Here is a 15,664-nt window from a genome sequence, read left to right on the forward strand (position 1 = left end):
GGAAAGAAGGGAAAACATTTCGGTAACACTTTAGATTAGGGAACACATATTCACCATTAACTATAGGTGCTTATTACTGTAATATGCATATACAGTAAGTAGCTTACGTTACAATTCACCAAACACACATTAGTTTATTCTCATTATGCGATAAAACCATATGGGTCAAGGAAGAAAGGAAGGAAGGAAGGAAGGACGAAGGGAAGGAAGGAAGAAAAGAAAGAAGGAAGGAAGGAAGAACGAAGGCAAAGAAGGAAGGATGGAAGGAAGAAGGGAAAGAGGGAAGGAAGGAAGGAAGGGCGAAGGGAAAGAGGGAAGGAAGGAAGGAAGGATGGAAAGAGGGAAGGAAGGAAGGACGAAGGGAAGGAAGGAAGGAAGGACGAAGGGAAGAGAGGAAAGAAAGAAGGAAGGAAGGAAGGACGAAGGCAAAGAAGGAAGGACGAAGGGAAGGAAGGAAGGAAAGAAGGAAGGGAGGACGAAAGGAAAGAAGGGAAAACATTTCGGTAACACTTTAGATTAGGGAACAACACATATTCAACATTAACTATAGGTGCTTATTACTGTAATATGCATATAAGTAGCTTACTAGCTCCTTATTAGTAATTATTAAGCACGTATTAACACCTTATTCTACATAGCCTTGTTCTACCTCTATTACACCATGAATTAAGATTTCCCCTGATATTAACTCCTAATTATCGCTTATTCATTGTAAATGAATGCATTAATTTATGGGATATGTGCAATGCTGTTATGTCTTGTGTTTGCTGGGTTGATATGGCTGAGGTGTATTGTTTTTTTGTCATTGTGGCCATCAAGGTATTTATGGCGCAGCTACAGTGTCCAAGACAAATTTCCCTGAACGTGACAATATTGTATCGTATCGCATCGTATTGTTGTTTCTGAATAATGATGTGAATAACCAGTGGGTTATTGGGGCCTTGTAGCACAAGAACAGTAATTCTTCCTTTATCACTCTGAATTAGTATAGCATTAATGCATTAATTTACAATGAATAAGCGAATAATTAGGAGTTAATATCAGGAAAAACCTTAATTCATGGTGTAATAGAGGCAAAATAAGGCTATGTAGAATAAGGTGTTACTATGTGCTTAATACTTACTAATAAGGAGCTAGTAAGCTACTTACTGTATATGCATATTAATAAGCACCTAGTTAATGGTGAATATCTGTTCCCTAATCTAAAGAGTTAAATTTGTTACCAACATTTCTATAGGTGACGCTTCAGATTGTAAAAACCTGACTCATATGTTTTATTTTTATTTTTTGGTTTGGAATCATTATCAGCAGTTGTTTTCCCCTCTCATCAAAAAAAGCACAATTGACCTTCCTCTGCTCAGCACTACACTTCCCAGAATCCACCTGTGATCTAAAAGGCCTGTGTTTGAGAATCTTTTATCTCATCGTCATGGTTTTATCTCTTCATCTTTGTCCGAGACACTGCTGCTGCTGCCGCTGCTGTGGCGCCGTTTCAAGCGCCGGTGAGACGATTCAATTGGATCCAGTAATTAGATCAGTGGAGTTTGAAGGACGGAGGTTTTCTTTTTTTTTAATGACACCACAAGACAGGACTTTATCCTTTTTAATCTTTTGCTCATCATGATCCGACAGCGACAGTGTGATGGTTACACACACACACATGGCTTCTCACAAAAGCAGTAGCTGTGAATAGATTTTTTTTTTTTTTTTTAAAGGTTTATATAATTTTTTTTTTTTAACATTTTCCAGCTGAACGAGAAACATACGATCAGATCATGTTCTCTGCAGCGGATGATTTGATTTCCTCCAGACTGAAGCTACGAGCAGCAGAGAGAGAGACGGGCGCTGCTGACTCACTGTTGCACTCCATCAGTGACACTCGGTTTTTTTTTTTACTCGTCTCATTATTAAAAGCTGCTTTTATTTTTTTTACCAGAATAAAAAAGAAAAAAGGAAAGAAAAGAAAAAAAAAAACACCCTGAATGTCAGTTTTGGTTGAAAACGCCCCCCTTCATACAGAGAGACTCAAATGTTGTGTCATTCCGAGCCAAAGAGGGAACGCGGCCTCTCGCCAGCCGTTTGTATGAAACCTGCTCCCTTTTTGATGTAGTTCCCATACGGCTCTGCAGAAAGGACACTGATAAAGGCTTCTTTGTCTGCAGTCGGCGGCCAGGGAGAAACCTCCAGATAATTTGGCCTTACAGGACGGGAGTAAACACAGAGAGAGAGGAGAGAGGAGAGAAAAAGAGGAGGAGGAGGGAGAGGATGAGGACAGAAGACGACGAAACGACGAGAGAGAGGAAGAGAAAGACGACGGTGAAAACCTCGAGAGCAGGAAACAAAGGAAGAGAAAAGGCAGAAAGGCAGAGGGAGTGGAAGAGACAAAGGAACAAACAGAGGGAGAGGAGAGAGACAGAGAGGAGGGGAAGAGACCTGACACACAGAGAGAGAGGAGGGGAAGAGGTAGAGAGGTGGCTGGGTAAAGGTCACGTTTAAATTGGCTCTTGGGGAGCTGCCTCCATGGAAATGCTTTGAAGATTAAAGTGGTCTCAGCAGAAACACAAAAACTCTGCATTTCACTATTAATGACGCTCGCTAACTCCTCTGTCTCCTCACTTCTTTTTTTTTTCTTATTCTTCTTGTTTTCCTGTCGTTTCTAATTCAAACTTTCCTCCCTCTGTTAGTTCGGTTCTTTGTTCTCGTCCTTTCTTCATTTACGTCTCTTTCCTTCATTCATTCATTTGTGTTGTTTCCATCTTAATTTTTTCTTGTCGTCCCCACACACCCACATCTGTCCCCAAAGTCAGAATATTTCACCTCTTTTTTTCTCACCTCTCGTCGTCACGATTCGTCGGCTTCTAACCCTCTTGAGCTCCAGGTATTTAACCCTTTAGGTGCAGTTGAGTCACACTTTACCCCATGTGACCCTAACCACCCACATGATGGAGAGTTAACGACCTTCAGGAGGCGTCGACCTTCACCTATAGGGTTCAATAACTAGGACTCCCACGCCAGGTGTTAGAAGTGAAGAAGCCTTTTGGATGAGAGGCAAAACGACTTCAACGTCTTTCTATTATTACCTCTTGTCTTCTTTTAATTCCAGTTTTAAAAACAGTTTAGACACACTCCTACCGTGAGGTCCATTTAGTAGCCGTTCCTGAGCTTTCAGTCGTGTCATGTGTTGTCTCTCAGCAGATCGTTTTGTCCAGCCACAAAGCAGAGTTACATTTTATCCGAGCAGCTTCATCAACAAAGACGAGGCGTCCTCACTCAATGAATGTGCACTTTTGGCTGTAACACTTTATAATAAATAGGTTATTAAGTATTAAGCATTAGTTAAGCATGAAATACTGAATTCATCATTTATAACACATGAATACTCATTAGTATGTAGTTTATGTTTTACTCATCATTGATAAGCACTAACTGTATTCATAAACTACATACTAATGAGTATTCATGCGTTATAAATAAAGAATTCAGTATTTATTAATGCAAAACTAATGCTTAATAGTGTGTACTTACTATAAAGTGTTACCTTTTGGCTGTTGATGAAGACCATGTTTTGTGGTTAAAGCTCCAGATCAGCAACAAAGACAGACCTTATATGGTGTTGGGATTGTTTTCTCTGATGGTAATATTTCCATGTAGAGCTGTAAAGAATCTGTTTACCAATAGTAAGTTTATTTTTTTCTTTTCTTTTTACCTCTGTAATTGTTTGAAACCTAGTTCAAGCAAAACTTAGAAACATTTCCAGTTTCCCCCTTTTCAGATTCTAGGATTTGCAAGTTTTTCCTGCACTGAGGATCTTATCTTCCCACCCATTTGTTGCTTTGTTACTCAGCAGGATTATGCCAAAAAATAAAAACAAACAGTACTAAACTGGTTTGTACTGAACCTTTTGGAGGGGTAGTTGCAGATCTGGTTAAATATTGAGATCAATGACATTTCAATCACCACAGTTTTCATTCATTTCTCCCAAAGTAAAAAAAAAAGAAAAAAGAAAATCCTCATAGTGTTTACGTCTGTTGGTTTGTACAGTTTGGTGCTGATCCAGATAATAATCTAAAAATAACCTGGAAGTGACAGACGTGGTGTGTTCAGGATTGTTTGGCCTTGGTGGAGATACGAGCTTTCGCTGAGCGCCACTCACAGTTTTACTATGAATGAGATTTTTCTCCTCTTGAAGTCTGCTGAACGCTGTTTGACTCCGACCTTGATGGAGGCCTGCATTCTCCCAGCGCTTTTCTGTTACAGCGTGAATGTCTTTGGCTTTCAAAGTCGTTGGTTGGATATTAAAATAAAATAAAATAAAAACATTTCATGGCTCTATTTTGGTCTGTGGGAAATTCACAGACACATTTTTCACTATTTCCTTCCTGACAAGGTGTTGGAGTGTGAGATAATGAGTTTTCTAAATTGATTAATGGGTCAATGACGTGATGCAACCCAATGTCAAGGGTTGTAACTGGTATTTTTTCATAGAAATCTGATTTACAGGAAAATAAATCTAGACTCAAATGCGGAATAAATACTTTTGCAATGCAAGAATATGGTTCTTGACAAATGTTTCATAATTTGTCACATTATTTAGAAGAAAAGCTGTGTTTTTTAGGATATGTCCAGCCCAGTGTTGCTAAAATGCATTAAAATTTGAATATAGACATACAGCAAAAAATCAATTTCAACTTAAATTCACTGTAGGTGCAGAACATAATATTTATCGTTCTTTTGTGGTTACACCATTTGAAATTTTCAGGGGTATTTAGTCTTACTTTTGTTTAAGAAAAAAAAAGGTTCAAATGTACGACGGAGTATTAGGGTCACATTGACAAATAAAAAAATCACAAACTTTGAGAATAAAGTCGTAAATTTACGACTTTATTCTCGTAATGTAATGACTTTTTTCTCGTATGAAATGTACGACTCTATTCTCGTAAATTTATTACTTTATTCTTGTAATGTTATGACTTTTTTCTCGTATGAAATGTACGACTCTATTCTCGTAAATTTATGACTTTATTCTCAAAGTCTGTGTTTTTTTTTTCTCAATGTGGCCCTAATACTCCATCGTACAAATGTTATTTTAAACGACATAAACCCAACATGAATACAAAATGTACATTTTAACAAATCTGATGCATCATTTTAAAACTAGTCTTTATTCATCACTGACCCTAATAACAAAATAATCGATAATTATTTACATCTTGTTGAATTCTGTGTCTGTTCCAGAGAAAGAGCTTGACGAGTACTACGGCTCCAAGCGTCGCTCCAACAACGCTCCGCCGTCCTTCCACTCGTCTCAGCACCACCTGCCCTGGGGGGGCGACTACACGCTGGGCTCCCGGGGCACGTTGCCCCTCAACGGCTCCCGGCCGCGCCTCCACATCCCGGCCTCCACCCCCAACCCGTACCCGCTGCCGGGCCAGTCGTCGCACGCCAGCGCCTCCTTCGACCGGCCGCCGCGCCGCGTCCGCTCCCAGGACCAGCTGCTGGCGCTCGGCGAGGGAAACACGCTGTCCCGCCTGTCCAAGAACCAGCAACACCAGTACTACAAAGCCATGATGAGCACCAGCAGGAGCTCCACATCGCAGACGCTCCGCAGGTGAGACCAGACTAATGCCAACACTCAGTGGTGGACAGTAACGGAGTAAATTTACTTGAGTATTGTACTTAAGTACATTATATCCAGAGGATTTGTACTTTACTTGAGTATTAGATTTCTTTGGTACTTATTACTCTTACTTGAATATATTTCCAAGACAAATATCTTTACTTTTACTCGAGTTAATTTCTACGAAGGCTGAAAAGTACTCGTTACTTTCAAGTCTGCTCTTTTTTTCTTTTTTTTTCTAAAATCCTATTGGACACAAGCTGTGTTTGTCAAAGAAGGAAACCCTAACCCCTAAAAGCAGCACATCAGTGCAGGTGGTTTCAAAGAGTTAATTCTCAGAAACAAGAGTTAAAAGGTCCTTAAATTCATTTAGAAAAAATTATAGTAATTCATTGATGTGAAAAATAAGAAATGTACTCTTACTCTTACTTTTACTTAAAGTAAATTTAAAAGCATGTACTTTTGGTTACTTAAGTACCTTTAAAAGCAAGTACTTTTTTACTCTTACTCGAGTAACATGTCGACTGAGCTACTTTTACTTGTAACGGAGTAAATTTTGACCAGTAGTGTTTGTACTCTTACTCAAGTACTGGGGTCGATTACTCTGTTTATCTCTGCCAACACTCCTGACTCCTAATTTTTTCATTGTCCTCAATGGTAAACAGAATCATTTATTGACTAATCAGAAGAAACAACAGCTTCAGAACAAGTTTCCTTCATCAGGTTTAAAATACAAAGCGAGAAATGACGACAATTTATATGCACACCTGGCGAATGAACCCTGATATACACCGATGAAAAAAATCTCCCTATTTTTCACAACCCAATGTTGGCAAGTATGGGTGAGACAGCCAGGGAAAAGGGGGACAGAGGAGGGGGAGGTGGGACGAGGACGATCAGACAAGAGTAGAAAGATGAAAAAAAGAGAAAAGGAAGGAGATCAGAGAAGCCGAGAGATGAGATGAAAGTTAAAGAGATGATATTAATGTCAGGTGACGAGAGAGGATGGAGGAAAAATAAGAGCAAAGGGAATCGGAGAAGATGATGTTAAATTAATGTGGAGAGCAGAGCAGCTTCATTGAAATTTAAAGAGTCTGACAAAGTGAAGGTGAAATCTTTCTCTGCTGTTAAATGTTATGACAGAGAAACTCAGTTCAGTCAAGTTTAAACCTTTTACCTCATCTCACATCTTTAAAAGAGTCAGTTCAACCGTTTCATGTTGGAGGACTCGTTAGGTGCTGATTTAAAGGTCCCGTGTTTTATAGTTTTTATTTTATCTGAGGTTCTGATTCATGAGAAGATTTGTTTGTGTTTTAAGAATCCAAAAACCTTGTCAGTGTAGTTTTACATCTCCTCTCGCAGCTTCTCTCTGAAGCTCGTATAACAACAGGTTGGTGTCAGCCAATCAGAAGAAAGGAGGCTCTGAGCCTCTCTTCTGATTGGCTGACTGTTTTCTGAGTGACTCAATAAAAAATAGAGCAGATTTGTGAATAAAACACACAGAGAAACCAAATCCTGCAAAGTTGTTGGATGGTGGGTCCAGGTGGTGGTGGTGGGCGGGGCTTTGGGTGACTGCTTTGTTGTGACATCACAAAGTGACAGGAAGTCCTGACGGCTGGTTTTAAGGCTCAGTTCCTGAATACAGGCTGTGTGCATTTCTCTGTGGACTGAGGCTTTGATACTTTCACAGTATTAATCTAGAACCTAGAGCTGCTTTATAATAACACTACACACGGACATCTACCTTTATACTGTATGGAGCTTTAACACAAACATCTACCTTTATACCGTATGGAGCTTTAATATAAACATCTACCTTTATACCGTATGGAGCTTTAACACAAACATCTACCTTTATACTTTGTGGAGCTTTAACACAAACGTCTACCTTTATACACGAATTCGGAGAACGTTTTGTGTATGCCGCCATCTTGCGGCGGCGCCATTGCTGCGGTGACATGTGTCAGTCATAGTAAACTGATTCTCTATGACAGCATCATAAATAGGCTGCATTTGTGATGTTTAGTGCCCCCCAGTAACTGATTAAGGTATCTTACATGAATACCAATATTCATTTAGTAATTAATCATTTGTTTGAGCGATTAGCAGGAAAGATTAGAGTAACAGGGAGATAAGAGACTGTATCATAAACGATATAACATACCGGTACGTTATGCGTGCTGACGTTAGCAAGCCAGCAGCGGGATATTTAATCATGTGGACAGGCTACATGAATAAGATTATAAAAACAACAACAACTTTTGCTTTGTTTTAGATATTCAAGAATATTTTATTGACCAGCTGGCCTCCGATGATCAGAAAAAACGTCAATTACAGGTCTCTGATTTATGGTCAAAATTACCTGAGCTCCGGATGGGTCGGACATATTTTACACCGGCTTTTAGACGACCATGATCACATCATATTGAAGGGATCAGTGAGACATTCACAGACTGTCCACACAATGTGAAGGTAACGGTGAGAAGGGAGGGTAGCCAGGTTGTACAGGTCAGCTGTGACTGCATCGCTGGCGGCTGCTGCTGCTGCTGCTGCTGCTGCTGACACGCTGTACGTTACGGTCTGAACACGGACACTCCTCCTGAAGTAAGGGGCTGTGTTTTGCTGATATTAGAGCAGTCGAGGACGGCACATGTCCTCCCAGCCTTCCTGGACATGTTCGCAGAAGAGAAAGGGAAGAGAAAAGGTCCACTTGCATTCAAATGCCCGCTTCGCGCACAGAGCCAACAGCTGCCTGACTGTGAGTTGTCACCGCAGTAATGGCGGCCGTTCGATTTCCGGTGACGTCGCCGAATCAGTGTATACCGTATGGAGCTTTAACACAAACGTCTACCTTTATACCGTATGGAGCTTTAATACAAACATCTACCTTTATTTTGAAGGAGCTTTAACACAATCATCTACCTTTATACTGTATGGAGCTTTAACACAAACATCTACCTTTATACTGTATGGAGCTTTAATACAAACATCTACCTTTATACCGTATGGAGCTTTAATAGGAACATCTCTTAACATTTTTATAAACAACTCTGTGGTTTCAGGTCCCACGAGAGGCTCTTGGTCTCTCCCGACCGGCTCGAGGACCGGCTGCTGGCGATGGGGCTGATGATGGGAGGAGGCGACAGAGGCGGAGGCGGGGGGAGCGGGATGGTGCCGACCATGGGCCGGCTCAGCCACCACCAGAAGGCCCAGTCGCAGCAGAACATCTGCGTCACGCCGTCCATGGACCGCCACCACATGATCAAGATGAACTCCCACCCGACGCCGGGCCACGACCACGACCGCGACCGCGACCGTGACCGTGACCGCAGCTCGGCCGCCATCATGCCCGGGATGGGCGTGCACGGTGGCTGGGAGAGCCACGGGGGCCACGGGGGGGTCGGAGGAGGAGGAGGAGGAGGGGGCCACCCCAACGCCCGACGGATGGCGTTCGCCAGCAAGAGGCAGAACACCATCGAACAGCTGCACTTCATCCCCGGAGGAGGAGGAGGAGGAGGAGGGCAGGGACTGCGGACTGGGAGTAAGAACGAAGTGACAGTGTGAGAGAAGGAGGGAAAGAAAGAGAGAAAGAAAGAAAGAAAGAGAAAGAGTGAGGGAAGAGAGGTGAAGGCTGAAGACAGGATGAAGAAAAGGATGAGGCGAAGACGACGAGGGAACAGGACGAAGGTTTGATCTCGGAGCAGACAGCCCCTCCCCCTTCTCCTCCCCTCCGTTCTTTCCCATTCATAAAACAAAAAAAGAAAGTGGAGGACGACAACATTGATCTCATAGTGAGTAGAGCCAATTGATTTTGTCCTCATCACTATTGTGTGTCGAAGAAGAGAATATTCAGCCATTCTTTGTAAAGGGAAGACAGAAATGTCCACTTAAAAAGAGCAAAAAATAAAACACACATACGAGTGTGAGTGCGGTCTGAAGAAGGCTGCTGGGTATTCGCTGTGACTTTTTATTGGAGGATACCCTGCTGAGTCAAATTCATTGACTTTGTCCTTGAGTTTTATTGCATTGTCCTCTTGAGTCCTCGAGAGCTCTGACAGATCCACCTGTCTTTGAATCCACCGCGGATGACGGAGAGCGCGCCGAGGCAGAGGCAGACGGGTTTTGCTTGTCTTTGTATTTATACAAGTATTTAAAACCAAACAAGTTGCTTTTGTATGAAATTAACCTGATAATAGTAATAATGATAATGATAATGATAATAGTATTAACATTACTGAGCCCTGTAGGACTTTGTGTATACTTGGTTGAAGAACGTATTTATTCCTTAAAAGGCTGGACACACACGATTGGACTTCATGATCATGAACAAGTGAAACTGCTTAAAAATTTTAACCCAGCCGAGCCGAGTACAGTTAGCTGTCGCCTGATCGCTTCATGGCTTCACTTCTAGGTTCAAATTAAAGAAACGCCATGTTTGGAGGTAAACTGTACCTGCGTCAAAGCCAACTGCTGCCACACAGGCCCCGTCACACCAGCAATTTAAAGGTCCAGTGTGCAATATTTGGCTCGGTCTATTGGCAAAATCTGAATACTACCCATGAATATGTGTATAAGTGTGTAATCGCTATAAAATAAAATTTGTTTGGTTTTCATAGCCTTATAATTAAAGGTCTTGCTTTAGAGAGTGGCGCCATCTTGCGCTGCCATGTTTGTTTGTTTGTACGGCAGCCGGAACGGAAAATCCAGCCAGCCAGACAGCGTGTATCAAGAGTTTAGAAAAAGAAGGAAAGAAGAAGGAGGAGTTTTTGAGTTATAAACCTGAAACATCAACGTACAGGTTTTTTTTTTTTGTCGATTTAGAATCTGAACGCTAGATGTCACGGTTTTCCCCCCATTTTAGACACTGGACCTTTAAACTTCTGTCACGTTTTCGGCGTCCCATCCATCTTCCATCTTCCACTGCCTGGGGGACGGAGAGTCAAAAATGGAGGACGCTAACGTAGCGAGTTAGCTGCGTTAATGTTTATTTTACCTCAGTGTGGGTTTTAGATTCATGAAACCGAAGTTTAAGGTTGAAATATGTCTTTTGGTCTTGTCAAATTTGTGGAATCGTCACGATGGAGCTAAGAAGCTAGCTAACGGCTAACTATGCGTTTGAAAGCCTGTTAGCTTGTTTTAGCTTTAGCTTTCTCTTTGGCTCAACATCTAACCCAAAACAATTTTTTAAAAACCCAGTATTTCCTGTGGATGAACTCTCTGGTGTGACCGGGCCTTTAAAAATCCACCGACATCCACTCTGCAGTCTGATTTTAGCTAACTTTAAGCCTTTGTACAGTGAACTCTAGTGGGTGTTTATCATCTATGAAACATTGTGCTGTGACCCTTTTTTGCGTAAATAATTAGTCTTAACTTTTTTGAAGATTAGAAGATCGAAGCTCTCGCAGACTCTGTACGGGTCAAGACGTTTTTTTGTTTTTTGAATCAAAAAACGTCCCTCAGACGCTGTTTTTTGAACTTTTCATTGTTGAGTTTTGTTAGAAGAGAGTCGACGGTTTCTAACTCGCTCCCGTACGTCGACGACGCCACATGTTACCTGCGAGTTCAGCTGCTCACCTCATATGAAGGGAAACAGGGGTGGGGGGGGTTGGGGTGGGGGTGGTGGTGGCACGTTCAAGGGCCGCGGGGACAATGGACACTTCACACCAAGGGCTATACCGAATTATCTTTGTGTGTCTGTGCTCTGTACAGCGTCTGCTTGTCGTTTTCACGTTCACCAACTCTTTCTTTTTTCTTTTTTTTGTTCTTCTTGTGTAGAGAGTAAAATATAAACATGCAATGAAGGAACAAAGCTTTTGTGTAACATGTAAAAACACATTCGATAGCATTGTCGCGGAGGAGAGAAGCGGTGTGGCCATGATGATGTCATATTTTGTAAAAAAAAAAATATTCCAGTTGAGTTCCTCTGGCTGTGAGTTGGACCTTCTGGCCGTTCAGGCTGGATTTACCCTCCGTTGGGGCTTTTAGGGACTCGTGAGGCCTCGTGCGAGGTTTTCAGCTCCCCTCCCTCCCCCACCTCTGAGTTGTACTTCGACAAAGACAGACATGATTGGTGCCAGCCATTTTTAGTCTTTTTAATACGATACATGTTTCTCACATGTTAATGGTTTTATGATCATAACGTGTAAAGATTTCCCCACCTTCGATCAGACTACGAACGCTCTTATCATGATCGTTATTTTTATTTATTTATTTATTTATCTATTTATTTATTTATTTACTGTCTAAACATGTATTTATTTTTTTAATCTCTGTGAATTTTACTGTATAATCCTGGATTTTCAATATTCAAACTTTATAGTGGAATCAAAAAAAAAAGATTTAAAAAAAGGAAAAGAAAAACATTTGTATTCTCGACGACGACGAAAAGAGACGATGCAATCAACGAGAAAAGACGAACCGCATGACGATGTCAGAAGCCAGTGTTGATGATGTCATACTGCTGACTTATGATGTCACGGCGTGTATGTATGTATGTATGTGTGTGTGTAAATGTACATGCGTCTGTTTTTCATTTCTGTGCCAGTGTGCGTAACTCTGTGTCTTCTTCTTCTTCGTAGGAATGCTGAACCTCATTTCTTTCTTTCTTTTTTATTTTTATTTCACCAAACTCGGGTCGAGTCTTCGCCGCACTCCTCCTCCTCCTCCCCTCCTAAACGAAGACAATTTAAACGACCCGAGTCTCGTTACACGTTCATATCAACCTGTAATGAAATTTTTAAAGGCCTGTCGTCATTTAGTTAAAAAAAAATTTAAAGAGGGCGAACAATCGCAACTATTCTCATCGAGCTACGTTCACCAAAGCGAAGACTTTTTCAAATGTTTGAAAATGTAAATTAACTGAAACCGTTGGTACGTTGGTGTAGAAGCGAAACGGCTGACGAGCTTTGTATCGCTGCTATTTAACTTTAAAATGTATCTGCAAAAAAAGCGATTTGACTTTTTTTTAAATATAGAAATATAAATATAGTATATGAGCAACTTTCTCATTCGTGCTTTTAACTTTCAAGGCACAGACGTGACTCAGCGTATATCGTGTGAACAGCTTTTCAACATTGCGATACATTTCGTTTTGTTAGCGACGGGGCGGGACGTTAGAGGAGGGGAATGTAGCTACCGAGGCCGACGGGGACCAGAAAATACTCAATTAAAAAAGGCGACTCATTAACTTTTAAAAGAGAAAGAAAAAACTTGGGGGAGGGGAAATGAATTTAAAAAAAATTTTAAAACGACACACGTATAATTCAGTTTTTATCTTTAACGTCTCTCTCATCTCTCCTCACACACCTTCAACGGTCTGATACAGATGTTGTAATCCACGTTCGGTTAATTACTCCCCCTGATCAAACTGTGTGCCTGTATGTGTGCGGCTGTGTGTATGCAAGTGTGTGTGTATGTGTGTGTGTGTTAACCACTGGGGGGGTGGGGGGGCATGGGCATATTTGTATTCTCAAAGCTACTCTGCATACCTCAAATTGTATGATACATTTATTTACTACATCCCCTTAAATGTCTATTTCCAAGAATATTCAAACAAAGGTCTCACAGATGTGCAACCCTTTTGTTATTGGTGATCAATTCTTGCGTTTGTAGAAATCATACTGTTTAATTGATAATAACAATAAAAAAAAAAATCCCACTACACCCTGTTTGTTTGTCTTGTGTCATTAAACTTGATTGTTTCTGTTTTTGACTGTTTTAAATTACAGGCTCATATTGATCAGTTGAAACATCGTTGATTAAACAATGAATATTATACAGAACAAAGGTATTTGTATTATTTACAGCTTTTCAAATGAAGAGTTTTTACTTTTCTTTGTTTTTGATAATCATCGCAATATTTATTCAATGTTTTGATTTTTTTGATCAGCATCTTTATCACTTTTCAACAATTATCTGTTTAATCACACTAATCATATCTAAATTAACTGATTATTAAAGGAACCTAATGGTTTTTAAGCTGTTTCTTAGATTTCATCACTTAAAATTTAGATTTTTTTGCATGTATCCAGTGCATAAAATCAATAAAAAAGGAAAGAAAAGGAAAAGAAATGAGCAAAATAAGCATTTTATCTCTGAAAAATATGCAAAGTGACAGAAGTCTAATTTATCTCTGACAGTCTGAAAACTCAAAGATATTGTAAGCAAATTGTTGCATCTGAGAAAATGAAACTACCGTAGTAAATCGTTGTCATTTTTGCGCAATAAATAACATTAGGATAAATGACCTTTACAGAAAGGCAATCTATGATCTTATTGTATTATTGAATAATCATTTGCACAATAAAAGCTTCACTTTCTCCTCATTCATTCAACAACACAACTTGAAATGTGACAAGGAAAAATGGCAAAACATACAATAAAAGGATGAACTATCTGACAACAGAATAAATAAACATCTAATGATCTGATATTTGATGTCACTGTTGTGTTAAGGTTTTATAACGCGGCTCTAATTACAGTGGATCTCTGTGTTTTGAGTGAGAATCCAGAAACAGAGTGTGTGAGTGGGTTGAGATGTGTTCACTGCTCTGTTGTTGTGCTGCTTCTATAATCAGTCCCACCTCCCTGTGTTTCTGCGCTCGAGGGAGCAATTTGAGGCTCTCGGCTCAGGGGAACATCAACTCTCCATCCCACCCACCACTTTAGCTTCAAATTAATAAATTCATTACAGTCATTAAACTAAAGAAAATTAGGGAAATTACAGGAGAGGATAACGACACGGTGGAGTGAGTGGATGAGCCGAGCTGAGAGTCTCTGCTGTCTGCTCACCAGCTCAGGAGGAAATGAGTTCATCTGGATTCAGAAGTGAAATTTCATTTTTCTCGTGATAAGTAGAGAATTTGTGTTGAAATCTGCGTCCCACAAAACCGGCAGTTTTAAGGTGACAGCTGATTTCTTTCTGCATGTAGTTTTTGGTTGAACTGACCCTTTAATATTTCCCCTCTGAGACTCCTGTTGTTTTATTCTGTTTCACTCTCTCACAACAGGGAATAAAAAAAATACAACAGGTTTATTCCACTCTATGTGTGTATGTGTGTGTGTGAAATACAAAATGCACACATTCAGAAAACACACACATGCAGAGTTGCGTCCAATTTTTCACTGTTGTTGTCAGCAGCATGCACACACACACACACACACACACACTCAAAGACACACAGAGTAAACAGAGGGGGTGCACACATTCAAACACACACACAGGAGCAATGGAGAGACACTGTACTGTAATAGTAACTTTAATTGAAAGCAAATTAGGCACCAGGCACACACAGCAGCACACATGCATGACAAACACACACACACACACACACACACACACACACACACACACACACACACACACACACTCTGTAATGTTATGCAGCATGCACTGTAATGATATCTTTAATTGACTAATTAACATTTCACACACTTAGTGCGAAAACACACACATTCACTCACACACACACACAGACACAGACACACACACACTTACAGGGGGGGCTTAATAGTGTCAGAAACCACAGTGATATCTTTTTTAATGGAGTGCCAACATGCACGCATACGCACGCACAGGCACGCACACACACACGCTTTATTTATTCATGAGCATCATGCTGGATGATAGCATCCATATTTTGCAAACGGCGGTGGCGGCGGCGGCGGGGCAGAGGTGGTGGATGTGAGCGGAGCGGCGGTGTGTGGCCGGCTGGAGTGGACAGACCAACCTGGCTGGCTCTGTTACCTCTACCCGGAACCATTATGCAGACAGGAAACTACCATTTTAACGCGAGCAACAGCAGCAGCAGCAGCAGCAGCAGCAGCAGCATCGGTGGTAGTAGTAGTGGTGGTGGTGGTGGAGCCGGAGGAGGGGGCGGGGGGGACACCTAAAAACACCCGACACCGACCGACCGACCGACCGATACTACCACACCACGTACGTACGGGCCGCCGGAAAACAGCCAGCGAAAAGAAAAAAGAAGAGAGAGAAAAAAAACACGACGGAAACAAAACAAAACGACAAAGAAAAGCGCTTGTTTTGGTTGG

The 15,664-nt window shown here is 41.0% G+C and overlaps 1 protein-coding gene across 1 annotated transcript in view; it reads left to right on the plus strand.

Annotated features, from left to right (window-relative positions):
- shisa7b (shisa family member 7) overlaps nucleotides 1–9,310 on the plus strand; it is a 32,064-nt gene extending 22,754 nt beyond the window's left edge. The window contains exons 7-8 of the mRNA XM_085790817.1: nucleotides 5,236–5,608; nucleotides 8,680–9,310. Of these exons, the coding sequence (XP_085646943.1) occupies nucleotides 5,236–5,608; nucleotides 8,680–9,181 (875 nt within the window). The 3' untranslated portion in view covers nucleotides 9,182–9,310. The remainder of the gene's footprint in view (nucleotides 1–5,235; nucleotides 5,609–8,679) is intronic.
- The last annotated feature ends 6,354 nt before the right edge of the window (nucleotides 9,311–15,664 follow it).

Source organism: Trachurus japonicus, chromosome 11 (assembly GCF_045865225.1).
Source record: "Trachurus japonicus isolate A0001 chromosome 11, Traja_1.0".
NCBI classification, from domain to species: Eukaryota; Metazoa; Chordata; class Actinopteri; order Carangiformes; family Carangidae; genus Trachurus; species Trachurus japonicus.